General features: G+C 45.2%; 2 protein-coding genes across 5 annotated transcripts in view; one reads left to right on the forward strand and one right to left on the reverse strand.

Annotated features, from left to right (window-relative positions):
- The window catches only part of LOC118511087 (putative uncharacterized protein DDB_G0277255), a 53,423-nt gene extending 48,436 nt beyond the window's left edge, over positions 1-4,987 (forward strand). For all 3 annotated transcript variants that reach the window (XM_036053770.1, XM_036053772.1, XM_036053771.1), the window contains exon 8: positions 3,434-4,987. In XM_036053770.1, the coding sequence (XP_035909663.1) occupies positions 3,434-3,700 (267 nt within the window). In that variant the 3' untranslated portion in view covers positions 3,701-4,987. The remainder of the gene's footprint in view (positions 1-3,433) is intronic.
- A 3,068-nt stretch (positions 4,988-8,055) lies between these two features.
- Positions 8,056-17,408, reverse strand: LOC118511129. Of its 2 annotated transcripts, none has more exons than XM_036053862.1 (4): positions 17,185-17,408; positions 12,533-12,771; positions 9,695-9,828; positions 8,056-9,618 (listed from the first exon to the last, which is right to left on the reverse strand). In XM_036053862.1, the coding sequence occupies exons 2-4, from the start codon at positions 12,635-12,637 to the stop codon at positions 9,504-9,506; spliced, it is 354 nt and encodes a 117-aa protein (XP_035909755.1). In that variant the 5' UTR covers positions 12,638-12,771; positions 17,185-17,408; the 3' UTR covers positions 8,056-9,503. The 2 variants fall into 2 exon arrangements, with proteins under 2 accessions (XP_035909755.1, XP_035909756.1); XM_036053863.1 differs by having other exon boundaries at positions 12,533-12,768; positions 17,185-17,400.
- Between the last annotated feature and the right edge of the window lie 3,168 nt (positions 17,409-20,576).

The raw sequence follows: 20,576 nt of genomic DNA on the forward strand, positions 1-20,576 counted from the left end.
GCGAGCCCTGCAAAGCGAGCCCTAGCCACCACCACTGTGCTTCCCGTGTGCAGTAAATCGAAACGCTAGACTGGACGGGCACGGAAGGTGTAGCTGGGAATAGTTAACATTTCGATCCCTACCCGAAACGATTCCTCCCGAGCTGGCGCTGCTGTTGTTGGGCATCGGGTGCTAAGATTGATTCCTGCCGTTGCACCCGCCGCCGGGCTTGTTTTCAGCCGAGCGCACAAGTGCTTCGCCGACCGTTGCCAACCGTAAACTCAGGCGAAACCTGCGAGTGTCTAAATGCGAATGCGCTAATTACCGGCCATCGGTTTTTTGAGGAGCAGCAAGGCGCTGAAACTGAAACTGGCCGGTCGGCTGGACCTAGGTATAATCAATTGCAAGCCACCTGCCGTGATGGTGGAAGAGAGGGGGGAGGAGGAGGGGTTCGTGGGCGATGGTAGGAGGCGGGTGCGTCGTGCCAAACGGTTCATTTGTCATAGTTGACTTGTTTCCGCCTTGATTCGTACGCGTTGGAATTTGTAAGTCATCTAATCTGAATAACGCGTTCTGTAAGGACCTTGAGGATCGGCACATGGCACAGATCGGAGGACAGCAACATTGTATATCTGCGCTCGAATTAACATCTTACATCCAATTTACATCGTACATTTGTGTGTTGTGTTGTTGACACCCCATGTGTTATTACACGTTATCGATGTTTGCCCTTCCGCCCTCAAAATTTCGTTCGTTGATTCCCCTTGATCGCCGCGGCACTTAATCTCCAAACTAATAATGTCTCTATGGATGATTATCGTTCCTAGATCAGAGGATCGTTTTTGGATGGTTTTAAAATGTTGGTAAGAGATTTTGTGTTTTTGTTTCATTTTGCAACTTCTACTTCTTCTTCTTCATCATTTCTGTGACTTGATTTACCCTTGGCTGGATAGTCAGTCCCTCATTGAGGGTGGCGATCAGGAAAGGATTTTAACACAGGTCCGCTATCGCCTCGGTCACCGGACTGATGTATGATCGAATCGGTCTAATAATACAAGAGGATGAATTTGCTAAACTCCTACCGTTTCCACGTACGCAGAATTGATGATCTTACTGGGCGTAAGTCAAGTCCAGGAAGTGAGAATAGGTAGACCAATACCTCTCGTGTTGAGTGTTTAGTAGGTGTTTGAAGCTTTTGAATGTAATATTACTGGGCAGGCAAATCTGGTACGTCCGGTATCTTTCTCATGATATGGCCAGCCTACCGGAGCCGTGCGAGACTTATTCACTTCGCGATGGTGAAATCACTGTACAGCTTGTAGAGCTTCTCAATTGTCCATCCGGGTATATAGAGCCAACAAATCCTTATGAGCATGTTCCTCTCATCTGGACGAGTTCAGCGGATGCCACGATTTGGATTGACTTGTCGAAGAACGCCTCCGATGACACTCTCTACCTGCAGAATACACGCGCTTCCAGATTACACGATAAGCTTGGCCAGGATTCCAATAGTGCTCATTGCGTAGTATAGTTTTATGCTGGCTGTGCGGCTTAACAACCAGTGAAGAGATGGTAGGAAATCAATGAAGATTAGTCAAAGATCATGGCAGAGATCTAGTCAGGGGTTAATTTTCCACCTCAGAACCCTCACTGACAGTTTCCAACTGCATCCCTTCTACCAGTGGGGCAAGTCGATCTTGTCGATATTAGGGAGAAAATCTTGTGGGCAGTATCCTACACCGTACTAATAGTAAATAACCTTAGAAAGTACCAAAACACAGCGTCTCTAAGTGTTTGTCTACTATCCCCATCATTAGTGATCAGTGAGCTCCTGTAAACACTAATTTAAAATTGCCCTCTTACACTTCTTTGCCCAACTAGCCACGTTGCTCTTAAGAAGTGATCGTTATGCTCGTAAATAAGCAAAACTCGGCAACCCCAATCGGCTGATCCTGGATGGTGGAAATAGCCAAAGAAGGAGGCCGACCAACAAGTTATTGTTGGGCGCCGGCATTCCGCAAGCACATTGGTAACATAATAATCATGCTGCCCGTTGGTAGTTTCAGCATTTTATGCTTAATGCCTCCGAAACCCACCCACCCATCGCCGACGTTTTGTAGATGCCCAGTCGTTAAATGCTCGGGGCGTTCGAAGCGTTAAATAGTGGCAGCACACGGGGTGCATGTGCATTGCACCGGAACACTGGATCGCCTGGATCGGTCCATAAACGAGGCAACCCATTCCGGCCCAACTAACTAGACTGGGGCAATTGACCAGTGTGTGTGCTGAGTATTGTATCTCCCAAGGGGGGATTTTTATGCGCCAAATTTGCTTCCTGTTTTGAGGGCAAGATCGGCTAATCAGCCTTAAAAAAGCACAATAATACAGCTTTCTGGCTATTGATTTTATTTGTTGTAACGCTCTTTAACCAACATATTTGTTCCTGATGTAAGCTACCAGAAACGGACCACATTTTTCAATGGTCAAAATCCCATCAAAAATGCATTAGAAGCACACTTCATCCTGCCATCCATGACATTAGCCGCTCGCAGATGCATGCCACCCGTCGTCTTCCCGAAGAATGGCAGAAGATTGCAGCAGCAGCAGCACCAGCTTCTCGATGTGCACTGTTATTACAAAAGTGTAATGGTAGGATCGTGACGTCGGCAGCCCGAAGGCGCGTGCCAACGGTTCGTTCCAATTCGGTTTGCCTTCTGCAAAGGGATTTGGCTCTCGTACAGCACCAGTGCTCTGCCATCTCCGGATCATTCTCGATCGGATGTTGGGTTTTTGATATGCATAATCGCTCGCCCTTCTTTGTGTCCATCTTTGCGGCCCTTCTAACTGGCACAGATTTCGTATCCTGTCCTGTCTGACTTGTGCCAACCTTTCCGAGCTCAAAGGAAGCACAGCAAGCATATGCGCTCGAATCCGCGGTGCATTCCAGTTTGGCCTGCTTTACTTGAGCCATTTGTTGCTTTGTGTTAGCCACATGCATGCTTTGGGCCACCAGTGGTGGGAGGCACAGTTTGAGCAACGCCAGCAACGCTATCATTAGGAGCAGGGTGGTTGTTGATTCTTTCTTAGAGCCTGTTCGCAACGGCCACCCTCCGGCGATAGAACTGAGCGAATGTGCCAGTTGGCTTAGCTGACTTCTGTCCTTCCTTTCTCAACTCTCGGAGCTGCTACAATAGGAAGTAAATCTCCATGTCCATGTCAGGTTCACCAAAATATCAACCCAAAAAAAAAAACTCATTACTGATCCCTTTATCGAACCCAGAAACCCCTATCGATCTGTTACGGTTCTGTCGTGCGGTGTCGTTGATATGCCACGACTTTTCCGATACAATCACGCGGACCCGGCCGAGCGTGACCCCGTTCATTCTTTTCAACAATCTGTCGACAGTGCAGTGGTTCTAATATCGCTTTCCTCGTTCACTTCCCCGTTTTGCAGAGCTTTCGTGATCAGAGCATCGACGGTGCCGGATTGCCGCTGCTAACCGAGGAACACCTGACGAACTCGCTCGGCATGAAGCTGGGCCCGGCACTGAAGCTGCGCTCGATGCTGGCCAAAAAGTTGGGTGGTCCCTGCCCGTGCGCACTGTGCAGCGTGCCAGCCTCGACGCCTCCGGCCCGCACCAACAGCAGCGGCAGCAGTAGCAGCAAGGGCGACACAACTCCCACCAATCGGCCACCGAGCAACGAAGGCTCGATTGGTTAACCATCCTGCGTTGTTCGCCAGCCCCGTTCGTGATCGTGGCCGATCGGGTTGGATCGGGCACCCCGTTCCATGTTCCATCCAGTTTTCGACGTACTTACTTACATAGGCGGGCCAGGCCAGGCAGCCAGGCAGAAAGACTCTTGGCAGCATGCAGGCCGCAATCTTCCATTCGACAAGCCGGGACATGTACAATACTAACGATTAAGTTGGATTTACTTTTAACATTGCAGGAGAAACTCGCCACCAACACAGGTGGCTGGTCGGTTGCTGCTGTTGTTGTGTGGCCTCTGGTTAGAGGCAACAATACATAGGGGCGAGTTAGGTTGAACCCCTTTCTATTTACTGAACCGAGTTTGAGTGTTTCCTGAGTGAGGTTTTTGAAGTAAAAAAATCCCTTCCACACACACACATCCATGCATTTCTTTTAGAGCGCCATCCAAAACAGTGATCGGTGTATTCTACGACCAAAGAAACAAGAACAGCACAGTGAAAATTGAATTTTCCATTTCGCTACACTAACCGATCCCCACCCGCAAAAGATCATCGACAGAAAACACTCCACCACGGCAAGAAAGAGAATAACATAGGAGAAGATCAATCTTCAGTGTGGCCTATCGTGTGGCCTTGGTGCAATTTAACTATAAATGCGTTTTCACGCGAGTAAAACAAAACTGTCTTAGATTAAGAATAATCGTAAGCAAAGACAGCAAGTGCGGCGACTCGATGTTGTTAATTTTTCGTTATTTATTCAGTTAGTGTATGAACTGTAGAGGTAAAGCTTTTTGTTGCATTAGTCAAATGTATCTTTGGCAGCCTGGGCCAGCAAGTAAGACGGCACTCGTGTTCTCCAAACGTTCTCGGTTGGAAATTTGTTCGTGCACTATTCAAGCTTGGTATCGAACAGCTTTTTCTGTAAACTTTTCCACCTATCAAATAGAAACAATTCTATCACCGCATCGTAGCTGTGTGTACACACAGCAGAAATGATTTCACTTGCAATTGATTTCACTCGCCCGAAGGATATGATTTCACATCCTGTATCCAGTGTCTCCAGGAAACCGAACAGGGCGTATTGGTTAGTGCATTATTTAAACTGTTAAAGATAGCAATATCAGTATTTAAAACAAACAGACACACACGGAAACGTTGAACTTATACAAAACACACACACACAAATCGAAGCGGAAAGTACGGCGACGGGCGACGTTGTGCGTTAGGCAGTCGCAATGTATGTAAGAAGTAAAGACATTACAACGAAATAAATTAATAACAAATCGTACCGTTTGACCTCTTGTGTTTGCTGCTCTAGCCGTAGATGGTAGAAGGTTCGTACCGTTGTTGTATTATGCCTGGAATCTCTCAACTGATCCGAACCTTCGCTTCGTACGCTGGGCTGTCTATCCTACTGCGTGTATACTATAGGAATGGAAGGAACTAACGGTAGGCTAAGACCCCTTGTAAGATTAGAGCCTTGAATGCAATGGCCGGTGTGCCTTATAAGAAATATAAAAGAATCACGAACAGATAAAATCCATATCGCTTTCATTGACACTATGCTTCCAACGTTCCATTTAAATTCAAACGGAACCCTTCAGAAACGTCCGTCTTTTTTCACAGCGGCATATAGACGATGCGGTGCTGTCTGTCCACTGCTTCAGACGTCAGACTGAAGACGTTTGGTGGCGGTAAGACGATTCGAGTTTTGAAATGATCGTTGCACAAAGATGGGAGAAATCACCATCTCACACGGACCTTTATGTTGTTCTATTCATTAGTTATACAAATCAATTTCCAAGTGGTATTTTTTACAATGAAATTTTAAAAAAATCTTAAATATAACACAATAAATAAAGTATTAATATAAATTCCTTTTTTTCTTTTCCATTCACTGTTCAACGAAATTAACTAATGCATTATCTCTTGATGGTTGAAAAAAAGTATTTAAATTCTGTTTAGCTGCAATAGATATAAGTTTATTAAAAAAATAGTTAATTATTCATAAATTTTATCGTTTTCTTAAACTAACCAACGGGGTTAACCTTACCAACCAAGCAAACGGGGTAAAAAGTCCGCTTCCTGTTCGTACCTGTCTACTGCTAATACTACAGCCATTTCCTCTCAACTTGCCGCGATGGACAAAACTGGCGCTGTATTCACTGACGGATAGCTTCCCAGTTTCGACAGTACAATAACACCACTCATCCATTTCAAAGTTGCTAACAAAGCTTTTACTATTAGACAATGTAGTTGGTTTTTAGATATTTTTAGTATGGTTGCCCAGAACTCACCAACACCTCTGATACACGGCCTCTGCCCAAAATGGGCGAACTACTTGCATTGGAGAGGAAGATTCACAGGGACAGTTTTAACCTGGCTTACGTCAAAGGTCAATGATTAGCTGAAAGCTGATTTTACCATTGTGGTATGACTGCTCATGCCCTGAGAATGGATCCGAGCGTTGAGAGTAGGCCCATTGGACTGGCAGACAACTGCTCTAGCCCGTGACCAGTATTGAAGGAGTGCTGCGGAGCGGTTGCAATGCTTTCTTGCTTCCGCATTGTAGCCACTGGACCACTCCAAGTTGTGAAGCCTGGTAAAATAAACTGCTTAAGATGAAAGCTTGGAAATGAAATTCAAACTTTTGATAGCTTCCGGTTCATAGATGATAGGAAGAAGAAACATATCTGAAGTAAAACTTATTAACAAAACTATAATATTTTTTTGCAGTGCCTCATGATTTAGCTGCCAAAAGTGTCTTGCGATGGATAGTTATGGGACAGACTCATCTCAAGCTCCAGCATTAGTGTGGAAATATCATTCAAAGTGTAGTTTACTCTGTATTTTACGCCTTGTGAGGCCTTAAACCCGATTTCTGACTTTCTTGATTTATTATTTACTGATAGCTGAAAGGCAAGTTCTACACAGCACTCTTAACAGGTCTAGACGCGATTTGTTAAGGGTCTGGTCGTGTTGAAGTCCTGTGCCTTTCCCAGTAAACTACAGGATCGAGTTCCCAAGTTTATGATCACTTTACTTAATTGTTACTGTCCCGTTTAAAGAAAAGAAGTACTATTTGGTATCCTCGTTTTAAATTGTATGAGCGGATTTCGCCCCAGGCCACATTGCAAGCATAAGGGACGTGAGCGTGTCACGTATTTTTTTTAATTATTTCGCTTAAAAACTTGAAAAAGAAAACCTGACAAACTAAAATCTTAGTACTAAAAAATAACTTCATTCCTTCCACAACCAAACCGGGTTGTTCTCTTCAAGGCGTACCGTCTACCAGATTGGGGCCCCATGGCGGAATTAGGATAGGGAGAGGTTTGCGCCTACTCAATCTTTCAGGCACACACACACACACACAATTGTCCATTGAATGAAATGCTGGGTACTTTTTTTCTTTCGCTCGTATTTTTAAAGTAACGAAGGCCAATGCAAATATTGACACTTTCGTAGACGGTGCTGCAAAACGCTCGAGTTACAAGAAGCAGCAGCAGCAGCATCCGACGCATCAGCAGTCGCTATCGCTTTGTTATCATTGTCGAGTGTGTGTGAGAGAGGGGGAGGAAAAAAAGCGAAAAAAGACTAAACCAATCAACACGTGTACCGGGGTTCGGGTCGTTCTATTGCTGACGGGCAACCCGGGCCGTAGGATGGACAACGGCATGTCGGGCCGTCCTTTGACGTCTAAGTCCCTGCATAATCCAAAGCCGCTCGCTCGCTCGTCCGTATCGTGTCGAACGATTTTCCACGTACCATAACTTTGTCGTCTTCGGCAACGGAGCAGCAGCAGCAGCATCAGCACCCAGAAAACGGTAAAGAATCTGCACAGATGGATGGGAGCGGCAGGCCTCACGGCAATACCGAGACATACTTTTACCATTGCCATGGTTGATACATCGATGGCAGGAGGCGACAGTTGCGGGACAGTTTCACACCCATATCATCCTTACGGCCGTGTGATGTTTTGATGAAAGAAGAGTAACGTGACGAAAGCCAACAGCACGGGATGAATTATGCAAGCTTAATCTGTACTTCCTTTTTCCCAGTCCTGGAACCTGGCACTTGACTTAAGGGCCTGATCAAACATTGCCGTGCAGCAATCCGTCGTAGGTTGTAGAGCATCAAAACATCATCTAATGTTGGCGAGAAATTAAATTTAACACAGTCTTCCCACAATGCGTCACCGTGTGCTTGTGAGCCACCCGTTTGGAGATCCATCGGCGGTGTAGAAGAGTTGTACTAATTACATTAAACTTAAATTAATGAGCCTAATTTCGAGAACGGAGGATGTGTGTATGTTTCTTTCCTTCTTCTGTTTTTTTAAGTCCAAACAACACAACACAGCCTAAGGGTCTTCTGTACCAAACATACTGCACACGTCTTTTTACAGCAGCTCTAGTTTATTGAGATTTGCGATAAATATGTGTACGTATAAATACATTGTGTGCATCTAGATGCTTCAAGTGTTTTGTGGAATCGTTACAGGTATATGAGCGTGTGTCTGTGTTAGCTGTGGTCGGAAGGGATCTGGTTTCCTGTGCACTTGCGTTCTGGTCCTGATGTAGAGATCCTGTTAAAGCGACAGAGCTGTTCGAGAACGTTTTACAGCGCTTCAACCGTGCTGTCCAATCGTGTTAGTACACACGAACAGTCAAGTTTAAAAAGCATCTTAATTCAAGCCTCGTAGCCGGATATCGCCCGTCCGGAATAATTACCTCACAGTCGTTAAGATTATTCCATCGGGAAAATACAGCCCTTCAGCCTCGAATACGCATCTTCGCCTAAAGGTAGGCAATCCGAACGCACTTTTAGTACAACTTCACAAGTGACAGTTGTGAATCCAGCAGTTGATAGAAAAAGTAGGCTGTGGTGGTTAATGATTCGTAGTGAATGTGAAGGGGGACAAAGTTGAAAGGAAGGAAAGACGAAAAGAAAATCGGAAAAAGGAGCTACAGTGCACGTACAGAAATGCATTAGTGCTGCAAATGCGTGGAGTTTGTATTTAATGGTCTGTTTTTTTGTTGTTGATATCCTTCGTCCAATCATCATCCCCCGTCCCAATTAGTTTACATGTAGTTTACATTTATTGTGAATTTCACCTCAAAGAGACACGACAATAGGGCTTTTGCTAGTTTGTCTGTGTGCGTGTGTTATATGTACTGATAATCGCCACAATGTTTTTTTCCTTGTTTGTCTTAAAGTCTTTCGTTTTTTTGTTGTTTTTTTTTTGTTGTTTTTCAACTCAGCTTGCTGGCGGTTCCCGTCCCGAGTTTAGAGTTTCGTGGATAAAATATGACTGTTTAAACATTTACAAACATCCCTGTCACACCAAATAGATTAGCAGCAACCGATACCGGAGATGAGACGACCTCGACACATGAGGTCCAATGTGTGTGGTTGTGTGTGTTTTTTTGTTGTTGTATATTATTGTTTCGTTCCATTTCGCAAATCAACAAACATTTACGAAACATACCGTTCTTTCCCTCTCATCTTTCCTCTCCGTTTTCCTCCTTCTCCTCCTCGTGGGGGATGGGAGCCCACACCCATCTTCCATCCCCCTCCCTCCCATCGTTTCAATTTGCGTCTAGCGGCTCACGACACGGATAGAGATGCGCTGGCAAAGGCCGAACAGGAGCTTACACAACTACCGGGAACAGGGAGGTTTTGAAACAGGAACTGGAGCTGGAAACGCGGCTAGAACTCGCACACTCTCTCCACCGCCGTCCGGCTTCCCTCGGGGGACATGGTTCGCTAGAGTGACATGGTAGACGCGGTGACTGAGAATGGGTGGCGGGGGTGCTTACTTCTTGAAGCAGGAGATGGGATTGAAGTAGCACTGACGGTACCGAATTTGGCGTTTCATTTCCGGCGCCCGGTACAGCTGATCCCAGCCGCCACCACCGCCGCTGATAGCGCTGGATCATGGGAGAGGGAAAGAATGGGTGATGAATTGATTCGTTAATCGTTGGCGGGAGTGGGCAGTGAACTTACTTGCTCTGGGCGTATTGAGCCAGCAGTTGCAGCTGTAACGGATCCAGCCCATAGTTGTCCAGCTGATTCGATACGTACGAGTTGTAGTTTGTGTAGAGTTTTCGCAGCTCGTTCGGATTTATCTCGGGCAGGTCCTGCAACGACATAATTCCGCTTTGTGTAAGACAATGGGCTGGATGGTAAATATTTCATGTTATGCCTTTCGTTCGGAGCATTCCGTCCTACCGAGGATTGAGAGAGCAATGGAGCGACAAAAAAGGATTCACATTTCGTGGGTTCAAATCCAGAGGGAGATGAAGCTCCCGGGGAGGGCCTCACCCGATGTACATGCTGATGATGGTTTCAACTTCGAAAGACCAGGGCTTCAGTCCCTAATACAAGACACCTTATACGAAGCCCATAATACGAAACACTTTATATGAGAAGCTGACGGGGACCTAGGTGGGTGCTACCCGGTAAGATCCACCACCGATCACAGCAGAAGACATAAAAACATTTTGTAAAGAGTTATGTCCGATAGTTTCACGCTTAGGGAATGTGAAATAGGATTGAAAAATTTGATAGTTTCGTTAACAAGCAAAATTCGAATTAATGGTAAGAGGAACACTGGCGGTAAAATCAGAAGAAATCCGAAAAAGTAGAGCTCTTGTAAATATTTCTAATTAAGAAAAAAAATTGAATCTAAACTTTACTATGATTTGCAGTTTAGGCTGTAGTTTTAACACTTAAAAGATAAATGAAATAAATGGTAACTTATTTTAAAATAAAATTAGCTAATATAACAGGTGAACAGTTAAGCTTTTTCTCAACGCAGATAGGATAACGCTAGAGTGCGATGGAAATATCGTTCCGAACGGACTAGGTTCATTCCGTTCCTTCACTGGAACGATCAACCCTAGGCTCAAATACAATCCCACAGTAGGTCTTTTGCTCCTATTCTTTGATGTGCAAATACAAAGGTTAGAACATAGCCACTCGCTTATAGTTCTCCTATATTGAAGCAGCATGATATTGAAGCAAAAGCTTCAAGTGTTAACGATTTTTTGAAGGGTTTTCTACAAAACCTATAAGTATTTTTTTTTTTGCGAGAACTTGCGCCTAATAACAAACTATATGCTATTTGGTGTAATTTAGATGTTGAAGATTTTCTAAGATTTTTTTTCGATTCCCCTTGATGTAGATTCCACGCATCAACTAGGTTCATTCCATTCTTCTCTGGAATGAAACTGGTTCGTTCCTCAATAATATAATTTTCCCATCACTACCACTAAAGCTAGCCTCCAAAACCTTCAAAAGCTACGTTTAAAAATTTAATATTAAATCATTAGTTTCGACGAAAAACTATTCTAATTACTAAAAGCTACTTTTTTTGTTATTGCAACAATATGGATTGATTCAACACTACTAGTGACAGGGACTCTTGACCACCGGACTGCGATAATAGGAAACCGATACAAATTTCAGGCCCCCGAAAATAAAAAATCACCAGAATAGCGGCTTTTTGAAGGATGAAAGCAAATCGATCTACAAAAATAGACTCGAAAAGTTTGCAATTGCTTTCACCTTCGTTCTTTAGACTTCGGGTTCCTCGGGTCTAGTGTTATCCGGGTCTTTAGACTTTAAATAATAACTTTAATTTCACAATAATAAAACTTTTTCTAAGTTACGATGCAGTCGAAAAAAAACATTCACCAAAAAAGCTTTTCAAATCTCATGAAAATGTAAAGCCCTCTTAAATTAAATTTCCAAACATCGTTTCAAAACAATCCCGTGTCACTCATTTAAAATTATGCGCGTCAATAGACTCCAATCATTCGTGTCGCCCTTAAATCCGACGCCTTACATTTACGAACGCAAATTAGTGTACGTGACGCGTTAAACACCTCAACGTCAACGTTCAACATAAGGCGTCCCTACGTCCGTACGATAAGAGGCGAAAAACACCTGTTGACTTGTTTTGTGGCGCCCTTCGGAAGGCGAATCAACATGCGACCTTTTGCCGAACGCTAAGAATCAGGTCTGAGGGTTCCGGCAGTGTTCGGTCTCGCTGTTCAGTTCGGTGGTAGGATCACGACAAGTTCTGGCACATGGAGCAGCCTACCAGCTAACACGATAAATCACATCTCATCGAAACGTCCGATTACGTATGGAACGGAGCATCTCGGGCATCTCGGGCTAAAACCCCGAGTGTAGCGGAAGCGCCGGCTTGAAAGTGAGCCATCGTTTGTCGAGAAGGCAGCATCGTTTGCCAAAAGGGCCGGCTTCCGTGCGCAACCACTTGTCGTCAATTTCCGCCTCCTTTCCATACTGATTGCTTGTTTATGTGCTCAGAATTTATGCTGACAAGCGTACCGTTACGATCGTACGCGCTATCGAGTAGAAGCTCCGTCCCGACCGACCGACCGACCGAGCGAGCAATGAAGTGCGATAGTCGGCAACGGCAAACCACGAGCTTATGGTGGCTCTTTGGAACCTTTTCGCTTCCTTCTTTCTACTCCACCACTTAACTATTCGTTGTGAAATGCATTTAGCAGCTGTTGCCGTAACGTCTTCTGGCTGCCGTCGGCGGGTGAAAAGCAGAAAATAGAATGTAAACTATTTCGCACAAATGCTTTAAAAGGCACATCGTGGCAAAAATAATAGATAGCTTCTTCCTTCGCTATCCCGCTCCCCGAGTGCCTCGTTGCGGACCGTGGTCAACAGGTCAACCCGCTGCTCCACTACAAAGTGGCACAAATTGAAGAATAATAAACTGAGCCCGAGACACAACAACATCATTCCTGGGCGGGCTCCCAGCGCCTGATAAGTACCTGTACAGCAGTAACCGCAAGCACCTACCTGATTATCGATTGCATTTTGCGGTCGACCGGAGCCCAGCTTCACGACAAACAATAGCGCCAGCACGAAGAGGATCTGTCGCGAAGGTGTTGCAGGAGCAGCCATCGGTGTTGTCGTCGTCGTTGGTTGGTCGGTAAGGTAGTTGGATGGCGCGCTGAGTTGCTTTCAGGGCAGGATTCGGTGCACTTTTTGCAGGCCGGGGACGTTCTGCTACGGGGAAGGAGTTTTCCGACGCGCTGCTGCAAGACGATGGTACAAGAAATCTCGGTTAAGTTCAAAGGTACATCGGGAAGCTGCTTGTGGTTCTTTGGTGGCGACGACGGCTGCGTGCGTTATGAAAATAAAATACAATTAATTCTGCGGTGTGGCTTGGGCCTGTCCGGATGGAGCCCCAAACTGAGGGGGTGCTGACGGATCCAGGTGGCATCCGGGAGTCCGGTTTAGATTATGCAGCAAATTGAAATTCCGCCAGCGGCTCGGGTCGATTGATGATGTAGTTTCATAAAGATTAATATTTATCAGCCATAAGCCGCACTGAATTGGCAGGATTATGCGCAGCGTAACGCCAGCATCGTAAAGCGCAGTGGTCGGTTGGCAAATAGTGTACAATGTAAGGACATCCTATTTACACCGGAAGGATAGCCGGAATGCGCTTGCCGTTCCGTATGCTTCAAGTTGAAGTAGTTTCAACCAAAGTTTGTTTAAAAAGTCCAATCAATATAATATCAGGAATATCGTTGTCACTCTAGTCTTTCTATTTGAAAAGCATCTAAAGATAAGTTATTGAACCCTGCTATTATAATTCTCACTCATAAAAACCTCATCCTGAGCCTCCCAAACCTTCCTACGGCTCAGCATCGCTTGTCCGCAAACTTTCAAACCCTCGCCAAATGGGGTTGGGATTAAGCCACTTCGCCATGTACATGCAAATGACAACTTCCATTCTACCGAGCAGCAGTACCTGGTGTGAAGCTAACAAAAACACTGCCCGTGCTACACAAACATTCCCACCGCTGGCCGGTGGTCAGCTGATGAGCATGGCCCTAAAGAGCTACCGCTGTCGTCTAATTAACTCGCAACCCACGTACGCAACCCACTTGTTATCTGTCAACCATGTACCGCCACATGGCAGGCAGAAAGACAGAGAGAGAGAGCGAGAGAGCTACTCTTCATCCACATCCTAATGAAACACCCAAGAACAGACAATATTATCTTTTCAAAAAATTGCCACAAGGCACCTTACTAACGGACGCAGCCGAGCAACACTCGCTTCGTTGGATTGTGCTGGTTTGTCGTCGTTTTTTTTTTTTTGCTTCAACTGGCTGGTTGCTGTTGCTGTCGATTACAGGATACCCACTACCGTTACTTAAATGCTGCCGCTGACAGTTCGATTGTGCCAGTTGTACATCATCGACTTAGATGACACTGGGGTACAATTGGTGCGTGGTGCTGTTAAGTCATCCATTTTTTTTGTTTCCTCGCTTTCCCGAACGCTTCCGGACTATGAAATGCAAAGTGGATGCTAATTTTGTAGCTCCTTTTCCTTTTCTACGATTTTACAAAATGTGGAGCAAAAAACAAACCACTTCTTCCCATTTCCGATAGTGAATCCGCCCGCTCATTAATCATGGATCGCTTGAAACACCATGCGCCTCCATCGAGTTTCAATGAAAAAATCGTTGTACTTGGTCAGGGTTTTCTTCGAGCGTCCCAATTACTGTGCTGCGTGCGTGCGTGTGTGTGTGAACGTGGTACATGGAAATGAGGCTATGGCAATGGCTTTTCCAATTCGGCAGAGCGTAAAATTAAGGATAAACTTTGCCGTTTTTCGCTCCATCTTGAGCGGGTTTTTGGATCATGTCAAAGCGCAAGCTTCAAGGTACGCCACAAAAGGGCGGGGTAGTTGAGAGCCATTTTTGTGGCAATTTGAACGCTGTAATTATCTCCATTCTCCAAACGACGTGTGGGCTAATTATTCCCAAACGTTGGTAGTCGGTAGCCGTACGTCCGCCGTAGATCATGTATCGTTTAATCAACCCGAGTTGATGAGGGATTCCGTCTCAAAATAGGGACGGAAATCCTTTACTGCCGGTTGGCGGAGTCCGCGGGCGTCCGTAAGAGCAATTACAGGTTAATGAAGAAAGTTAGCATTTGCTTATAAATGACAAATGGGAGCGGATGGATCGCTTGGAATAGTTCGTTGTTTAACTGGCATTTAAATCAACCGGGTCGGGTTCTATTAACAAAAACCATGTCCTCCAATATACATCCATTCGACATTGTTCTTATCCATTTCCTCACCGTTATGATGGCCCCTCGTCCTGACGTCATTGTGACACTTTTAGTGGAATTTGGCAAAGGACAACTGGGCTGAACCGATGCCATTTTTTTCGCCATTTCTCTCTCTCTGTCTCTCTCTCTCTCTCGCTGTACGATTGCAACCTGTTGATAGCTGTCAACGTGATTGACGAAGGTATACCCCTCGGTGGGTGAACTTTTTGTCAGAGGCAAAAAAAATGAATCGATTCTATGGAATGGCCGGCAACACCGTGGGATATGATGATGCACGCAAATCATGCCACACAATATTAACGAGCCTGACAAAACACGCACCTAACAATCGGACATTGATAACGGCCAGTATTTGGAAGGCAATTAAAATGACCTTTTTTACCCGAGATTGGCAAACTCCCGTGGGGGAGAGTTCGGGGAAACATTCACGTCGTGTCAAAGCGTGTCAAAACAATAGTGTTGTTTTAAAACATTCTCTTGTTGTTAGGGAACACTACACTACACGATCACCGGAAGACGAAAATCCGGCAAGCACACCCGAGTCACCCCGTGTTAAGGGCTGGGGCTGGGTGGCCGTACCAGCCGAGGGTGGCAAAGAACGAGGCAGGACAACACGTTCCAGGTTAATATTTTACTTTCCTTGACACATGATATTTTAATGTGCTCAGTTTTCCCTTCCGTTGTTGCATGAGGTCGCTGTTGTTACATTTGCATATCGTACAGGTTGGCGCAACGCAGGACCGTGGTGTTATCAGTGAAGCAACGTATTAAAAGCGGGATTTTGTTTTAGACGGACTGTGGGGAGGTTCATGTATCATTTTAATGAAAAACTTCTAACACTTAAAATGCATTATAATTTTTAAAAAGGAAAATCGGGTATTAATTGATGGATAATTTTTCATTAAAAAAATGTTTTACTTCCGATTATTCCCACTTTTATTAAACTAGATGTGGGACTTTTTTTTACTATTTATCTACTTAAAATTTAGATTAATTTTTAATTGTATTTAATTATACATTCAAACCTTATATGTTATGTAAAACAAAAATATTTCTCTTTTATTTTAGTTAATATTCCATGTTAATGTATTATTAAATATTAGGAATCCGTCAAATACACACGTCTCGTAAACATGTGTTAAATAAGTGTTAGAAATAGCTTGTGTCGAAAATGTGACATGTGATTTTTAAGAGACTTAAAGCAAAACGTAATGGACGACTTGTTTTAACTAATAATTTATTAATCATAAAAACTGAAACCTACTCGTTACGTATATGATTTATTTAAATTCAAGAAGAACGGCCAGGTCTTCTTACTGTTAAACAAATTATGTGTCGATGAAGAGACACCGTTTTTGAGTTTCACTATTATTAAACGTCACTATTGATGGATTTCAATTTAATGTTTAATATAATAAGGTGCAAAAAATGAAGTTCTCTTTTTATCTTTTCATTTTATGTACAGGAAAAAAGGCATTGAGCGGTCATAATAAAGTAAAAGAGAACAATACTTTATGTATAACCACAAATAGTATAAGACATAATTTAAAAAACCAAATAAGTAACAAGAGTAACTTCCCTACTTTGTAACGCTTCGAAGTTGAATAATGGTGCCAATGATTTTGAAAAGCGAGTAACGCATAAAGTAAATAAATGAAGACATATATTAGGGTTTTTTTTTGGTACGTTTCTGCCATCTCTCAATTGAACGCAACAAGTTCCACGTTTCAATTCAAACGTTACCGAGCGCCATTGCCGCACATTCTCCAAATTACGAACACCTAAACTTTCCCTGCACAACAGTAAGCGTTACTCCTTACTGCATCGCACCGAGCCCCTATTTGCAGCGAGAAGGTAGCACTATGTTTCCCCCTTTTAATTAGTCACTTCATGACACGCTTTTGCTCGCATCGCAAGGTCGTAAAGTGTGACCAAATGAGGCATAAAACGGCTCGTAATGGATTTACCGATTACCACATTCAATAAATCAATCAACAGCAACGGCAGCAAAGAAACATAAAACCCCGTTGACTAGTGCACTTGACCTAACGCACGAATGCTGGGCACTAATATCGTTTCTTTGTTTGATGTTGCGGTCACGCATTGATGCAGTTGTGTGTGACTTTGCGGTGCCCCCCCTCCCCAAGATGGTCGTCCTTCCGTTGTAGTATCCTGCCGCTTTTGGCAAACACACTCGAAAGAGCGGTATCGAAACTCAAACTTTAGGCCACCATCCACTTTATCCGTGGTGGGAAGCAGTTGGGAGCAAACATTATTGGTATGCGGTCGGGTGGTCAGCCTACCCCCTCAACTCAACTGCTGAACTTAATTGTGCAAACACGTACAAAACTACTACTCACATGAGACAAAAGGGTCCGTTCGTTTCGGTGACGGTCGTAGCACACAAGAACCACTCTGGCAGCAGGCCGGAAATGGAACCACGAACAATCTGCACTTCGATACTCGCACACTCACTCAGAGATCACTCGGAGGGCCCTTTGCACTACCAGATACAACACGTTAGTCGGCCGGTTTAGCGTCAACCTGGGTTGCGTTCCAATACTGAGTCTGCTGCGGTATGAGCGATCCGGCAGCGACCGTTACAATATTTATACAGGCGAGAATTCCCCCAAGTGCCGGAACGCGCAGAACCGTCGCACGCATGGCTCGGTGGATGACAGTTTTGCCTCGATTTGTATGCCTCTGTCTCGTTCACACACGCAGACCCGCAACGGTTCGCGTCCTCCTGTCTATCTCTTTCCATTTTCTTCTGCTTTCTTTGCCCCCCCCCCCCTTGTCCCATATCGTTTGCTCTCTCTATTCTGCCACCGGGTCGACGCTACGACGATCGTATGCTTCTCGGTGACGCGCGCGAAAAAGCTCCTTTGCAGCCGCCTTTCTTTTGCTGCCAACTGCCTTGAAGGCGATTGGCAAGCGTGGAGCGACCGGGGGGAAGTGGGCGGATGACTGTCAGGGGGTCCGTGATGATGAGTCGTTTTGGCTGCCGGTTTTTCCTACCAACCGGACCACCACCTACCAACAAGTGAAATGCAACAATATTGCTCAACCCTGTGCCTGTGCTGTGTGGGTCTCTCCTGCGCAAGGGATGAAAATCGCCTTTTTTGCACCATACTGCCATCGCCCCGGAAAATGGGCGACATTCACTTGTAGAAGTTTCCATTTTTCATCGCTTACAAAACAAAAACATGAGCTTAAAAGCAATGAGCTTGTTTTGCGTCTAATTTTGTGCCACAGTTCCTCACCTCGCACGCGAATGGTACTTTTGGTTGATTGAATAAAATATTTATATCTATGGCGCTTTGGTTTGGTGGTTTTACGTTTGCGTTTCGCTCATTAACAGCAAATTCTGAGGGAGATTGTGATACTGCGAACCGATTAAGAAATGATTTATAACGTCGGTTTTTTGCTGAAGGTTGACGCGCTGGTGACGAATTCGTGAGCCATCCTCGAGAGTCGAGGATACCGATGTGAATATATTATATGGAAATCCTTTCTTCCCCCCGAAACCCACAACAATCAACTGGAAACCCCGTAACCGGAATCAATGGTGGCGTTATTTATCGCAGCAGCATCGCACATCCGAAGGGCTAACGGGGGCGAACGATTACAAAAACACACCGCAACCGAATCAACGAATTAGCATATAGATATGCGTGAGCTGTAGGATCAAAGAAAACCCCCCTCCTGTTGGTGTCCTTTACTGTCCTAAATTACTGTCCTTTAAAAAGCCGCCTTCGCCATCGACACTATGCCGCGGTGAGGATGATGCTGAAGAGTTCGGCACCAGTTCCTTCCAGCCTAACCCGATCGGGTGATGGTGTTAAAAATTGTCCCATCTTTGCCAACACACAAAGATTTTTTTATTCGGATCATTAGCTCCACAACAAAGCAAATCCGAAAGCAGGTTAGCCCGCCCGCCCGTGCTGGAGTGAGTGGATTGTTCAGCAGGGCCGGATGACAGGAAGCTAACATTGGCCTGAAGCTCAACACTCCGGCACCATTATTTATCAGCATCGGAACATGACAACCAATCGGGAATGCACAGAAACGTGACTTTGAATTTTTCAACCAGCGTCCGCATCAGATCTTGGTTCTGATGATTGAGGCCAAACACAGAGCAGCGGGCATGGGTAGCCAATGAAGCAAGAACATGGCATGACTTTCCGCTTTTCCGCAGTGGCATCGAAGCATCGAAGATAGTGAGATTAATGTAGGCCGCCTTACTATACGGGACCCGCTAGGATTATTCGATCCTGCATGCAGTCGGGTGCAGTAGTGGCGCCTGGCTTAAGGACTGCTTTTGCAATTGCACCGGCAGGCACCAGACACCAGGCGTCTCCATTCTGCGATCGGCGATCAAAATCCTCGGTTGACATTTCAACGCCGGGTCAAAAATAGTACACCGTAGTGCCATTGTTTGTCGAGCAGCATTTGTTTGCCGGCCACCCAAATGCGGAGCGTCTCAATCCCTTCCGGCGTGCGATTTTATTTACAACCAGATTCAGTGCTAACGCTGACGCCATTCGCGCTAGTCGATGGGTTGTTTGGTGGGGATGGATGGATTTTATTGGATAATGAGTAGCAAACACAGTTCCTGCATTTCTCATACCCCCTTCTCACCCAGATGCTTGTTTTGAGTTCGCTTTAAATCGTAACAATACTCGGTACATCTAAAAATGGCCGACGAGTCTTTTTACGGTGCGTTTTTTTGCGTTCAGGGAAATCGGTTTAGTGTTGCAAGTAAAACGAGAAAAGCGTAATGACGCGGGCAAGGAAGTCGATTCCACGAATGGTTGCCTTCCCCCGTTCTCGTTCTTTTTGCTCCTCTATTCCCCCACGCAACCTTCGGGAAGATTAATCAACTATCTAATCTTGCGTCAATTTTTGGCAAACCCCGATAAACTATGACGGAACTTAGCTGACTGAGCTAAGTGTGCGATTTTCCCAGCGCCCGGGGTACCTCTGCGCTATATGAGACACCAGTTAATTAATACGCAACGATAATTTATGCCCCCCGACGACCCACCACGGAGCGCAAGCGTTGGGTTTATCATTCATCAAACGCTTTCACACCACGTCCAGGTGCTTATCAACTCGGGCGCCTTTCGCTCTTGCCAGTCTCGGCGGACATTAGCTTACTTTACAGCTACAGAAAAACAAAAAAAAAACGCTCGACGGAAACCCGCTCCCTACGCTGGGTGGGTGGCGGTCGTGTGGCGTGTGGTGCTGTTGGCGGATTTCCGGAGACGTGTACCGGGATAGTGTTGCAACGCGCACAACACACAGGCTCGTGGCCACACAGGCTCGTGGCAGCTTTCGGCCAATATTTATGGCTGAGCGGGTAAATTTGATGTTTGCATCGGGCTGTGTTGTGTGGAGCTATTAGCGTGAAGATTGTTTTCACACACACACACACATCGGTTGCTTCTGCATCGAGAATTTGGCTGCAGCGGAAAGCGATTCTATCCGGCATCGGTTCAAGGTTGAGCATCTTTTCTTACGTAAAACAAATTGCTAATCAACGGCCATTACACAACGGACCGGATTCCCAATTGGACATGAGCTTCCAGCGAAGCTGAACGTACTTGGACGCACCGCACATCAAACGAAATCTGACGCAAGACGGTAGCAACAACTGGGTGAAACTCTATCTATCCGTCGGTCTGTTGCTAGCTAGCCCCCAGTCTCGTTGATCGAATCGAACCGGACACAGAGAGATGCTCATCATATA

This window comes from Anopheles stephensi, chromosome 3 (assembly GCF_013141755.1).
Source record: "Anopheles stephensi strain Indian chromosome 3, UCI_ANSTEP_V1.0, whole genome shotgun sequence".
Taxonomy (NCBI): domain Eukaryota; kingdom Metazoa; phylum Arthropoda; class Insecta; order Diptera; family Culicidae; genus Anopheles; species Anopheles stephensi.